Source organism: Lepisma saccharinum, chromosome 10 (assembly GCF_977018435.1).
Source record: "Lepisma saccharinum chromosome 10, izLepSacc3.1, whole genome shotgun sequence".
Taxonomy (NCBI): Eukaryota; Metazoa; Arthropoda; class Insecta; order Zygentoma; family Lepismatidae; genus Lepisma; species Lepisma saccharinum.
This window is the reverse complement of record NC_139238.1, coordinates 76,594,847-76,609,771: the sequence shown is the minus strand read 5'-3', so window position 1 is coordinate 76,609,771 and position 14,925 is coordinate 76,594,847. Positions and strand designations below refer to the sequence as shown.

Genomic DNA, 14,925 nt, shown 5'->3' with positions numbered 1-14,925 from the left:
CGTAGGTTCGATTCTCCACCTAGGCAGGATTTTTTTCAGGAGTATATCGTTGGGTGTAAAGTTTATCCACCGTGCTAAGAAGTTAACATTGGTCTCTGTATTTCACGAGGTGAAAGGAAATCGTAAGAGGAAGTTATTTCGATGATAGGAGGAAGTCACATGCCACGTGGAATGCGCAGAATCAAGTTACATAGGGCTAAGTCTGTAATGGTGGTTTCGAATATTGCAAGGTTAGTGCCGAAAGTTTGTTATATCTGATACTCGTACTTTCTGTTCAAAGAAGACAAACATTTTAGATACAAAGCAGTGAGGAATTTTCCATCATTATGAGGTTTTGAATTTTTTGTGTCACTCACTATATAAATACTTATTAGTAGTTTCTTATCGAATCGGCCTTCGTCGCAATAACAATTTATTTATGTTAATTAGCGATTTACTATTACTTTTAGACGCATGGTAAGATGGTGGTGAGGGGATTGACAACAGTCATTACGAAGGAACGGACATAAAATTACCAATCTTAGCAATTTGAACTCAGTAAACGCTCTCCTTCGTTACAGTACTGCACTACATCACTACTTAACATAACTGTATATCATTTTTTAGTATATCGAAATCAAATAATCAATATTTTAGTTGTCAGTGAAGAACAAACAATACATAACTTAAATAATATTACATTTTGCATCCTGAGTACATATATGTGATTTGTGAATTAATCATGATGTGTGTGTTAACACAACATATGAACAATAACTAAAAAGAAAAGTTTTAACTTTAAATCCTGGAAATGTTCAACTTCTAAGGGGAAATATGCGCAGAGTGTGCATCGGATTCATTTTTTTAAATATTCTAATATCAACGGTATCTGTTCAGCAAACAAAAAAAAAGGAAGAGGAGAGGGTGGGATTTGAACCCGCGACCTTTCACGCTTGATGAAAAATAAGGATAGCAGCGCCTAACCAACTGCTCTACGTTAACTTAATGACGATATACCCTTAAAAACATGTTGACGTTTATGAAGACTCCCACCTTCCTGTGTTTCAAGCACATTTTCTCGACAAGTCGTGTAAAATATATGTTTTTGAGAACTGTTCGATATTATGCAAGGTATTGTAAATAAAATGTTGCATAAACTCCTCACAAATTTGCTTCTTTCTGCACAAACTTGATGGCAATTTCCTCCAGGTGGAGAAAAACTCTATTCAGTGTTTCAAACCCCCCAAATTTCAAGTCGAGCAAGCAGAATGGTAAATACCATACAAGGTTATTTTTCCAATTTATTATATCTGTTTGATTGTGTATTATAATAGCGGTTTATAGTTTCTAAGTTCATGGAAAGTGTTAAATTGAAAACCTATCACCGCAGCGTTTATCGTCTAGTGGAAGGACCTACTCAAAGTTGGCTACTCTCACCTGGAGCGGAAGTGCAATGTTGCTAAGTTTACGATTTCGGGACTTAGAATTCTTTCGGGGCGGTCAAATAATATGTTGTGAAGTGTACATGCCAAAAACTGGACTTTATTACTTAGTGAAATAATGGCATGTGGTGTAAGTTATGACATATATTTTTATCTACGTTAATTTAAAAGAATGTACACTACAGTCCCGTTTAAACCGAATTTGATGGGACCGATGGTGCTTCGGTTGAACGAAAATTCGGTTAAACCGGAATAATGGTTTTTTTGATATACATACAGTATTTTGATATGCAGTACAGTATTTTGTTATACAGTACATATGTATTTCAGCGTGTAGGCATACACAAAAAGCTTACAATAATACGTAGTCATTTAACTCAAGAACATGAATTACAATAACATTAAGGCTCTGGTACAAATAGCAGTACAACTAAAGCAATAGTGTTTAATTCAGCTTGTGAAAAAAATTTGATATTTTCTTTTGCTTAAGGCGAAGAGGGACAATCACGCACCAGTTGTGCATTTATTTCAATATCTTCGGATTGGCCACTGCTATTTAAAAAAGGGTTTAGTATGCAAGAGAGTATGATTTTTTCTCCATGTTGCAAGTGGAAACTGTTTTTCAAGTTCATTAGTAAGCTAGACACAATGTTTGAAAAATATGATTAATATGTATTAACAGAATCCCATATATTCCTTACGGAAAATGAACTTCAACTTCAAGTTACAGCTAATCAAATGGGAGATTCGACTTTTCCTTCTACTGTGACATAGTTCGTGCCCTTTTCTGTCCATGTACTTTTCTACGTCATTGGATGTTTGATATTTCCGAGAGAACGAATAAAATAATGCTCCCATAAATCTAATGCATTTCTCCTTGCCTCCTACGGCAATCCTGGCAGTGTTGCCAAAACTGATGTCCATAAAAGAGCTAAATTTCACTTTTAATAGAGCTAAAGATGACTTTCAAGGAGATAGATTACAGAAGGCTGCATAAAGTGCCTCCTAGGGTAATTTTAGGTGTCAGAGGGGTGGGGGCGCTGCTATTACCATTAGCTTTAAAGTGATGGAAATTTATTCTTAGTTTTCACCGCCTAGATTTGGCAGTATTACCCATCTCAATAATCCAATGATGCTCATATGAAATAAAAAATAAAGGATTCCCGAATAACAATATTGTCATCTTCTCCTTATGCATGGCGCAATATATAAAAATAGCTAGGGAGGTAAGAGGGGGTGGGTGATGCAGCCTATATATGAATATCATGTCACGTGCAAAATGTACACTCATGACAAAGTTAGCCTTTATGGGCCGGAGCCAGTGGTGGCATCATAGTGGGGCAGAGGGTGGGTTCCACAGTTCACAGCCAAATGAGTACACGAAAGAGCCAGATCTGGCTCCAAAAGAGTGAAGTTGGGAACAGTGATCGGCAGCTGCCCCAGCAAGAAAGACCGAGGGGAAATTGTCCCTCTCGCCCTTCAGATTAGACCAAAACAAAGACAAAAGTGTTTTGTCGGTGCTCCCACGTAAAACACGGTCGCGCACGAGTAACGGCTTTTTTTTAGCCATTTGGTTAATCGGGATTCGATTGAACGGGACTGTAGTGTATAAGAAAAACATATTTGTGCAAGACTGATTATTTTCTGTTATGTAATGTTGCTGCTCTGCGTCTTTAGGTTCTACTGATAATGGGACAAAACAGATAAAAGGACAGAATGAAAAGCCCATCCTCTGCTCTGAACTACCAGAGATAGAGATCTTGTTTTTAAATAAAATCTTAAAAGGCAGCTTTTTAGCACACTACGCAGAAAATCATAAAATACTGAAAACATGAATGTCACTAAAAATTATGTACAATTAGTGTAGCCACATATATGTGGTAAATAAAAGATCAACATTTCAATACAAAAGCTGGCCACATTTCAGGATCGAAAGCAGCATATAAAATGGAATTTCGGTGTTAAAACTGTGAATATAGGACCCTAAATTTGATATAAAATTAATATTGATATCTGAAAATATCAGTTGGAATTTATATATCAGTACTGGCCAATACTATTCTGGAATTTTGGTCTTTCACAGAGCCTGCAACTATGCCACACAGCACTTTCGCAGAATCTAATTATCCATAAAATTATGCAAAAATCCAAATATCTTTTTATTTTCCACCAGCTTTAAGTGAAAAAACTGAATTTCGTGATTACATAACACATTATTTAATATTCTGATGTAATTCTTGAATACTTTAACTTGAATTCTTGAAAACTCTTGGTATATTGATGCAAGTGATTGGGGTGGAATACTTACACACTACTATTTATGAAATGCAAAAATTTCAAAAACAGTGAATTTTCTGATTAATGACTGTGTGCTTGTCAATTTTTAAACGAAAACTTCGCATTAAAAAAAATAAAAATATTAATGGATCTTTAAAATAATAGCCAGAGTGAAAAAGAAATATCTACCCATTTTCAAATGCACATGAAATATACCCCATGTTAAGTCATTTTAGCATATACAAACACTGTGCACATTCACACTGATGTTTGACATGGCAAATGTGTAACGAAATAATGACAGTATAATACTGTACCCCGATTGTACTATAATTGATGGTTATTTATTTCGTATGAACTTGGAAGGCAAGTGTTATTATTATACTTATTATTATTATTTGGATCACACTGCTTTGAAGGACAGTACCAAAGAAGATTTATGCACACTACTACTTATGATAAAATTCATAAAATATTAATCAGGAATTTAAGTTTCTGTCAACTGGATCTAATGTTGTACTTTTTTATTATTCGATAAATATTCAATTCTTTATCTATTTGACACTAATTTACCTTGTTCTTTTATACAAAATTTGGCAATCTTAAGTACACGCAAGCTAGATAATAAATATTTGATGTTATATCTACATTCTTATACTATCTATTTGCGTATTCATGTAATAATAAAAATGCAGTATTAATAAATTTACATATTTTAATTAATATTTAATATAATTATAACCTAATTATTTTAATTTAAACATTATTATTGTTGTTGTTGTTATTATTGAGACAGTAGGTTTGGACACCACCTGAAATATATTTCTACATACGTGCCTGGTAATGACGATTATTTATATTGCTTTTATCTTGTATTGTTCTGTCACAATTGACAAGTCATGATACTGAGGCTGAATGATTAAACGGGGAGGTAAGTAGGAAGGTTATTAGTCGAACAGTTACTGCGACAATTCTGTTTACAGCAAGGGGAAAGCAAAGACCCACAGTTCTTGGGTCAGTTTGGCTAATTCTTGATTCCAATTTGTCCAGCAAAATTCCGTATAGATGAAACTGAAGAAGGGACATTCCAAGCACAAACTCAAAGAGCTATGAAACTACGAATTAATTCCACAATAAAAAGTATGAAAAACCATAATTGAACAACTGCACAGTTTTTGGGTGAATGGAAGCTTCAAATTGGGAAGATACTTCTGACCCACCCTGCATTATTGAGTTCACAACCGTAGCATACACTACTTAATAAATGTTTTACATACAAGATTTCCCAGATTATATAAACAGTCGGGATACTTCTTCCTGTGCTGGAGGGCGGTGAAGTAGCTCTTCTCCGCTTCCTGGTGCTGCTTCTGTCCCGACAGCACGATGCCTAAATTCATCCACGCGGCAGCAAAATCTGGCCTGCAAAGCAAAACGACAATTTACATTGATGGAAACGTATGGCTTCATTAGCATGAAAACATTTTGCGACAATGAGGACAAATGATGAAATATATGTACTAAAACATAACAGCATGATCCGCTTAGAGGGATCGAGAAATAATTGATAATTTCGAACTGTAACTACAGTAATGGTTTATTAACATACCTTTTTACATACCTTGATGTAGAAACTCTCAGAGTTTAGGAAAATGGTCAATGCAACTCGATGTGTGCACCTTGAGTTGCACTGCAGACAACTAAATGGTCCACATTGCATGTCTGTTGCTCTACTGAATAGTGCCACACTTGTTCCCGCATTACACACTGGTGCGCATGCACGTGTATTCACTATTGGTCTATAAACTCAGATAGTTTCTGTATCTTGCAAAATGAAAATCATAAGAATATCTTACTTTGTTTTTAAATGGTGAGCATTTATTTTTCAAACCCCATAAGCGAAACACGCTGAATAATGAAACATCCACGCTTTACCCAGGATTAGAAACCAGGATCTCCAGCTTCTTAGTATATATGCTAGCCACCCTGCCACAGAAACAAAATGTACAGTAACATATGAAATTTCTTACCTTAAAACTTGTCTAAAAGTTGACAAAGGGTAGATAAAAATCATGATTCTTATTTAAAAAATCATTTTTGATGTTTTTTTATATTTAAATCTGATTTTTTATTAATTTAAATTGATTTTTTGTTATTTTTTTTAAAAAAACATGTTTAAAATTGTTGGAATTGTTTTGGCACCATACATATAGATATTGTATATCTATGTATATAGTGGCCGCGGTGGCTCAGTCGGTAACGCGTCTGACTACCATGCTCAAGGTCCCGGGTTCGATCCCCGGCCGGTTCAAATCCGGGAACTTTTCTAACGTTGGAAGCGGCTCCGGCGCCCACCCAGCGTCGAATAACATGGGTACCTGGGGGAAACCCTGGGGGGTAAAGGCGGTCAGGGGCATGATGCTGATCACATCACCCCCACTCATGACCGGATCAAGAAAGTGTGGGGCGTTACCCTCACACCCCCTATACGCCTTCATGGCGTGGTGCTAAGCACAGGGGAGCACTTTACCTTTTTTTTTTTTTACATATAGATATGTTTTATTATAGAAAGGCTTTTTCTAGTAAACGGCTCTGTAAAATATTGGAACAGTTTGATTAAAGCAAATAAAAAAATAGATGTAAATATTCATTTTTGTGTTTCTCATACTATATATATGAACCTACTATGGAAATGTTTCTTGAGTGCACATGCACGTTTCATACGTACATAATTTCACCAACTTTTCTTCCAGTGAAAATAAAACATTCTGGATGTACTGCTCAGCAAAGAAAAGAAAACCCCCGGAAAATATGCGAACTAAAATCCACCCCCACTTGCTTCTGACCCGGTGAACGGCGGCAGACGAGAATCTGGGGGGAAATCCTTCTTTCCTCTGCTCTCAAATGGCACGCTGTTGCCACGTTGCCTCACAGCTGTTCTCTGACAGATGGAATTCTGGCGGACCTGCCAAAGAACGCGACGTTCAGGGTGGCGCGGTCAGTGGTTGAAGAAGAATGGATAGCGTTCGTGACGATTCCCGATTTAAATAATTAATAACAATAAAATCTATTGTCATAGTTGTGATTCTTACTATGTAATAGTAAATATTACCATCTAAGATACAGATTTTATCTTTAATTTAATTATAATTATATCCTTAGAGACAGTGGCAGCGATTGGGGGTACCAGGCCAGAGGCGCTAACGTAAGATAAATTTGTGGGGGCAAGGTTCGCATAAACAATATTTATGTAAATAAATAACCCGTCAAATATACACACAGCTTACATTTTAAAAAGAAAGAATGATTTGAAGAGGTTTTCTTGGGCAATCAGCCAGATGATTTCCGGATAGGCTTTCGAGAGCTAACGTCACTCTCATCTTCAGGGATTGAAGGGAATCCCTGAAGATGAGAGTGACGTTAGCTCTCGAAAGCTCGCTTTGTAGCTTGTTTGACCGGAAGCATGTAACATCATTTTCCCGCTTCGTTGTCAAAAAATTTAACAACATTCGAAATCACTTCTCGGCTCTCACTATGTACAGTTTTGCCCTTCATTTCGGTACAAACAACAGACGAACTCGAACTCAAAGCAGGGCCGGCGGAATGGGGGGGGGACCATGCCACTGCCCAGAGCGGCAAATTTTCAGGGCGGCAAAAATTGAAGAGAAGAAAAAAATAAGCCTATGGAAAACTTGAAGGTTATAATAATATAATATAACTTGGCAGTTAATATATGCCAACCCACAGTTTTGCAGGAACATATCAGTAGTCTCACTTTAAAACCAAGTGCCACAAATTGGGTAAGCAATTCGATGCCTTAACTTCGTTGAGATAAAGCGAAATGATTGGACACAAACACAAGGGAATAGGCTATATATAGTCGACCCTAATCACCGGAGTAATTGAAATGAAATTCAGTATTTTAACTGTTGTGCTGGATATGCAATCGAATAGCATTAATAAATATATAATAATAATACATTTCGAATAAAATGTATTTATTTCATTAGTTTAGTAATTATTCATTGTATAACATTTATAACACTTGTAATTATTATTATTATTATTTCTACTATTCTACTCTCATTACTGGCCTTTACCCCTTACAAAAATATCTGACGACGCTCTCTCTAAGCCATATGATATGTGTTTGAATACAAAATGTCGAAAATTATTCATTTTACTGTTGTAAAATTGAAGTATTTCAATTTTCATAATTTATGTAAGGTTTATTTCAACCTGCACAAGTCTTCGCACGAAAGTGTTGGTAGAAGATCAACATTGTCTTGGAAAATGTTAGTATTTTGTCCCTTTATATCTGCATCTAAAGGATTCGGGAATTAACCAATTTTTTTCAAGATACTTTCGTTTATATCTATCGCTTTCAAATTTCAAGCGATCCAGTTGGTATGCGATCTTTTGTTACAATATATGCTCGAAGATAATCTGTATCCCACTTGTTTACATTGGGAATTTGGTCAAACCGGAAGTTCTTTCTCCGCCATCGATAAACGAATTGCCTGATCGATTATTATTTTTTGTTTACTCAGGAAGAACCCCCATTATCACCATGTCATGAAGGCACATTTAGGGCATGTGGGGTAGGGCCACACACATTCTCGATCTCGGCCATTTTGGAGGTGATGTGATCAGCACCACTCTCCGGCCGCTTTTACCTCCCAGGGTTGCCCCAGTTACCCATTGATTTGAGGCTGGGTGAACCCCATAGCCGCTTTATGCGAGGACAACGCAGAAAATAATTCAGATATTAGATCACCCACGCAGGAGATCCGGGAAAATTGCATGTAATTCTTTAAAAAATCCAATAGTATTGAAATAGCATAACAAGTCTCAATATTTATTTTATAGTTTGATGTTTTACTAAGGAATATATCGATTTTCAATTTCCTGTTTCTGCGTAATGACGGGGGGGGGGGGGGGGTCGAAAGGGAGCGGCACCTGCCGCCACCACCCAATGACCTTTCATCCATGTAAGTTTGGCAACATTGAAAGGGTGTTAGAAATCGAGCAGTCCTTTCTACCCCCCCCCCCACCTCCCACCTGACCCCACTCTCCAACAAACAAGTTGCCCACAGGACAGCAGCGCCAGAGAGACTTTCTCATCTTTGCTGAGCAGTACTATATAATTGTAACTTAAAATATTTTTTTAAAATCTTTGTAGATGAAATTTGACATCTTTTTAAATTATAGTTTGCAAAATATCAGCTGCCATGTTTATTTACAGTTTAATGATAATGATACTAGCCTATTTATGGTTTAACATGATTAGTATTTTGTACATTATTTTGCACAAAAGTTTGCTGTTTTTACCTATAAAAATTCTTGAATTTTAAATCAAGATAATTTAAGTGCGTTTACATATTACATTTTCTTACCTATGAGCTTCACACCATCAGTACATATATTTTGTTTCTTTTTCTTTCTAAGAGCCTAATGAACACCACTAAGTGATTACGAGATTAATGTAATGTGTTTCTGATATCTACGAAATCCTCATGTACATTATCCTACAAATTATTTATTTAAAGTGATTTAAATCAGAAAAAAATCACCTGATTTAAATCAATCCACTTGACAAGATAAAAACGAACACTGCACAAACACGTCACACACAAAAAAGACTTTCCACACAACATTCGTGCATCATCAGGTTAAAACAGGGACTAATTCAGTGACAGCAGAATGCCATGAACCTTGGATTGATCCTCAGTTGACCTACGTCACAGACTTTTCATTTATCAGGGTGTCTACAAATTCGTAAAAACAAAATTCCGTGACTTTCCCTTTTTCGAGACCAAGTCATCACAGCAATTCCTGTATTTAAACATTGCGTAGGAAGGTTACTATATTTTAACTAAACACCACACCTCAAATCCCATTTAACCAAGTTTTCAGAATGTTCACTTCATATGTTAAAAGTAATAATGAGAAGGGAAATTGAATAAAAATTGACTGTTGGAGAGGGAGATCACCAGTGAGATTTTGTGTAATACTTGCATGTATTGACTCATGGTAAACAAAGCATTCTTTTCTAAATAAAAAAAGTCCTAACAATTTAACAATTATAGCATAAATAATACATAATTATAGTAAAATTTAGTAAAATATATATATATGAATTCTAATATCAATAAGCACAACCCAAAAATTGCAAAAAGAAAGTGGTAAGTAACAACAGTCACTTACAGTAGATTTCTACTTGAAAATGGTTCAAACATGACCCCTTTTCCTAGAGTATTTAATATGCACTTTCTACTGTAACTACCAATACTCAGTGTATCAAACTGAAGTATAGTTTTGTCCACAACAAATAATCATTTTTTTACTTGTTGTTTTTTGTTTCTTTGTTCAAAAACCTACTTCTAATGTACTACTACAAAAATGTTATTTTTTCCAGAAACACAGTACATTTTCATGACATTTCCATGACTTCGCAGAAAAAGCAAATTCCCTGACTATTCGATAATTTTCAGGTTTTCCAAACTGATTGATTGTGTTCGATAATTTGCTTTATCCTTTTGTTGCAGGTGACAAAACCCAATGCACAAACATCCTAAAAGAAGAATGAAGGCTGCATAGTTGGTGATTTTTGTACTGTTATTTCATGTGTGTGTGCCTTATTGACACAAAATTTATGCCTCATCTTTTACAAGTCACAAAAACATTAGTTGATATTTTCTGTTCCTAAACAATATTTACAAAGCACATGAAATCTGATCCCTCACCTCAAAGTGACAGCTCTTCGCAAAAGGGCTTCTGCTTCCTTGAGTTTCCCTTCGTCCTTCAATATGTTGGCCAAATTATTCATAGCTTGGTCATAATCTGGATTCAGTCTGGAATAAAAGAGCAAACAAGGAAACTAGAGAGATAAGCATGCACCAGTAAATGGACAATGTCATTTAATGAATCTAAACGTGGTTAAAAAAATATCAACATCATATAATTTTACATAAAAAATTACTTCATAACGATGACAAAATCTAGCACTTTAACATTAATTTCTTTAACCCTAGCTTATCCATACTGTAAAATTCAACAAACCATTTAGTTATTGAATCATTGTTTCCTTTATTGTTTATATATCTGCAGTTATACATAGTAATTATAATATAATTAAGCCTTGTTTCCATATTAAAAACACTAAGTTGCTGACCAAGGCAGTTTATTAAGATAAAAACACTTAACAGGTAACGTTTCAACCCTGTATCAGGGTCTTCCTCAGACGAAGAACTAAACTAAAATCTTAAAAGTTTAGTTCTTTGTCTGAGGAAGACCCTGATACAGGGTTGAAACGTTACCTGTTAAGTGTTTTTATCTTAATAAACTGCCTTGGTCAGCAACTTAGTGTTTTTTATAGTAATTATAATAATTACAAAAAATATTATCATTAACAAAAAAAAACTTATTGCATGAGTGTCACAGCCATATTCTGTAAACCTCAAAAAACCATTAATGTTTATATACATATGCAGTTATATGCCAATTACAAAAATTACCATCCTTACCAACCAATTTTCCCAAGGCTTATGGGCTCCCCATGCAAATTTTGTCTTCCTATGATTTTATGAACAAGAGTAATACAGAAACATTGGGAACACACTAGGGAACAATTGTAATTTATTTTCAATTTTTTATAAAAATGTTTGCAGTTGGGAAAAAAAAAAGAGGTGGTGGGCCTGCAGGGTGGCTACTCTTGGACAATGATAAAACTCAATTATAATTCCCAGTTTTCAAGGAATACTTTCCAAACATTCAAGGGTACAAGCAGATGTTTTCAACCTTACATTTAGTACTTCTCACTCCCCACCCACCCACACACACACAAAATATATTAGCAATACAAAGGGTCTGTGTGATTCTAATGTATCCAAAAATTGTAATTTAATTCAATTAAATGGTATATACATTTAAAATATTTCATTTAAGGTGTCACTTCACATACTCATACAAATCTACGAAAAATTGTTAATTGTGTAATAAGAATTTCAACTTCAATTTACCTAATCAACTTCTAGATATGTTATTTTCCATCTGTCAGATGCATTGTTCTGCAAAGGACACTAACAAAGTAAAATAATTGAGAGGAGTGTTATTTTCAACGCAGCCATATTTTCCTTCCTCGATAAAAAATAAACTAAACTGTGAAAAAATTGCTTTGGCATTTATAAATATGTATAAATTCAATTGGATTTAGATTAATAAAAGACTAATAAAATTGCAATTTTTCACATCTACAGAGAAAAATTCACGCAGAAACCACACAAAATTTCTGGACAAATAATTCACCCATAATTCCTGGGATTCAAGGAATTCCCGATGAGTAGCCACCCTGGCCTGGCAGCCCCCAAAATATTATAATATCAAATTAAAATTTCAAATCTCCTTAATATATACGTATGTAGGTATGTATGTTTCAGTTTGATGGCTGGACAGTTTAACCAAATTGAAAGCTAATGTGTGCAGTCAATATAAACAGCAAAACCACACAAATTTTCCTCCATTTCTCACCTTAAAGCTTCTCTGTACTCCACCACAGCCAGGGTCCTGTTCCCACTGTCTCCTCCATTCTTAGCAATGTTGTAATGCACCTTGGCATTCAGAGGGCAAACGTTGAGTCCTGTTTTGAACAAGGCCTTTTCCGTTCGCCACTCGGAACTACGTAATATGGCCCGCAAACTAAGTATGAGAACCAAATAAAAATATCCAACCTGTAAAAGCTGAAATGAGATAAAATGTCAAAATTAGAAGAAAGAATGGTATGAAATACATAATACAGTTAGAAATATTCTGAACTGGCCAGAGTGATCCTGAAAGTTTCTAATGAAAGCCAGCAGAATGTAATGCAGACTGATTGATATGGCCTTGACCTGATATACAAACACTTTCGTAGGGCAGTATATGATTCACTGATTGATGATCAGAAGCAAAGTAAGACCACATATGATTACAAACTGTTTCCTGTGAAGTGTTGAAAAAACTGGACCGAAACTAAGTAATAATACATGTATATTATTATCTTTTCATTTATTAGCACACACGCACTGTATATTTTGTCATCTGTTTTCTTTTTGTGATTTTCTTTTTGTAGTAGTAGTTTTTCTTTATAGTTTCTTTTATGTTATTTTACTTATGTAGTGTCTTATAATCTTCATGTATAATAATGTACCTAGGTACTTTGCTACATTTTTCTTTGTCGGGTTAGGTGGTAGATCAGCATCTGCTGAACCTCGCCCAAGAATAAAGACCATTGAATTGAATTGAACTGAATACTAATACCAAGGCCATTATCAATACTCTCACTGATTCCCACCAATACCAATGCTTGAAAATTGAGTTGTTCACAAATATTGATTAACATTAGTAGGCGAGTATTCCACTCCAATTGTAATTTACCACAGCTTTGATTTAAAATATTCCAAAAATTAAATTGCAATATCAAAATACCTGTTACGTAAACGCAAATATTTTTTTTCTTCACAATATTGGTGCAAATTCAATGAACAATTTGAATTTTGCATAATTTCCTGGCATTACCCCCACACCCCCTATACGCCTCCATGGCATGGTGCTAAGCACAGGGGAGCACTTTACCTTTTTTTATAATTTCCTGGATAATTTTACTCTTGTGAATTTATTGCAGACGCTTTAAAATACCAAAATGACAAGAAAGTATCGGCAGGTAACAGTAAATAAAATCCAACTCATACTTTCTAATACTGACACCACTGGTATCAGCTAGTACCAATACATAGTCATTGGAATTGGCTGAGTCTAAAAAAGACAGGACATGTTGAAATGGAGATGTAGCGAAGAGAATAAATAGTTGCAAGAGATTTGATCATGGAAATGAATAGTGCAGAGGCTCCCTCTGATGCTACTCCGTTGCATGGAGGCCCATGAGTGCTTCATGCGATGCGAACTTCCCGCCTGCACAATGCACCTCAAAAGCAACAGAGTAGCACCAGAGGGAGCCTCTTGCATTGAAACACAAAAATAAATGAAAATAGAAAAGAACTGGGGGTGTTGGATAAATGTAATCGTTTTCGCAAAACCACCTCCCGTTTCTTCTGCGATGAAAGGAGGGAGTGAGAGAGGCATCGCATGACGAGACGTTTTCCATCGAACGAACACGGTCGACAATACCTCCTGCCTCTCTCACTCCCTCCTATCCGCTCCCTTGCAACGTTTCAGAACCCCTACTCGCTCTACAGTTTACTAATGCATTCGAGAACGCTCCTTCACAAATACGGCTGGTGGACAAATTCTGTTTTTCTTATTGTTTTAATTCACTTCACAATCTTGTGTAAACCATATCCGAGCAAGTATCGCTATTTTTTCTTTACAGAGTGTATTTGAGAAGCAAAAAATGGACCCCTTTGTACAGGAATGAACTTAATACTCTGGTAACTACATAAACGTGCTATTAGGGAAAAAACACAATGCGGCACAAGGACCCTTGCTAATCGAACGGAGCCCGGTCAAGCCATAAAAATGTCAGGATATAATGAATGAACCAGATGTCGGAAAGGCACCTCGAACAAGCCTCTCCCACTCAAACTGGTCCCCATTCTTTCCCTTGAGCGGGAAAAGAGGAAGGCGGCTTCCACGAAGGGGAGAAGTGACCTTGAGTGGACCAATCGCAGAACCTTCCACTTGAAACAAGGGACCCAAGATCAAACCGTGTTTGATCCTGAGAACATCTTGCGATGAGCGGGGCTCCACCATGTTTTTCCCCATTTGACTCCATGGTTTTGAATTACCTGAAACTTGTCCCTGCGAATTTCTGGCGATGAGGGATGTGCTTCACTGTGTTTTTACCCTTAGAAGGGATATGTTTATTGTGTGTAATAAGTGTACTTTTTAAATACAATTTAGGATTATATTCACAATTTTAAAACTCAAATGTCATTTTATATATCCCTTGTCATCAAATTTTTCACCGCAATAGCACCAATATTTTATTTACCGCTCTTGAACCCGAAATTGACCGTTTTTGTACCGAAATGTTGCTTTTTTATTTACCAAAAATATGTGCCTCTAGGTATCGGTAATTAAATTTCAACCAATACTTTCAAATCCTGATACCACAGGTATTGGCTCAGTCCTATTCTAACATCATTGACTACATGGGTATCCCAAACTGGTCATTAACCCCCTTGGAAAATGAACAGTATTTTTAAGAGCTTCTTAATTCTTTCAATTTTGAAGC

The 14,925-nt window shown here is 35.7% G+C and overlaps 1 protein-coding gene across 2 annotated transcripts in view; it reads right to left on the bottom strand.

Moving 5' to 3' along the window:
* The window catches only part of LOC145993952 (protein O-mannosyl-transferase TMTC4-like), a 77,853-nt gene that overhangs the window by 20,840 nt on the left and 42,088 nt on the right, over positions 1 to 14,925 (bottom strand). For both annotated transcript variants that reach the window (XM_083129928.1, XM_083129929.1), the window contains exons 9-11: positions 12,225 to 12,433; positions 10,442 to 10,549; positions 4,976 to 5,117 (exon numbers count right to left, since the gene is read on the bottom strand). In XM_083129928.1, the coding sequence (XP_082986054.1) occupies positions 4,976 to 5,117; positions 10,442 to 10,549; positions 12,225 to 12,433 (459 nt within the window). The remainder of the gene's footprint in view (positions 1 to 4,975; positions 5,118 to 10,441; positions 10,550 to 12,224; positions 12,434 to 14,925) is intronic.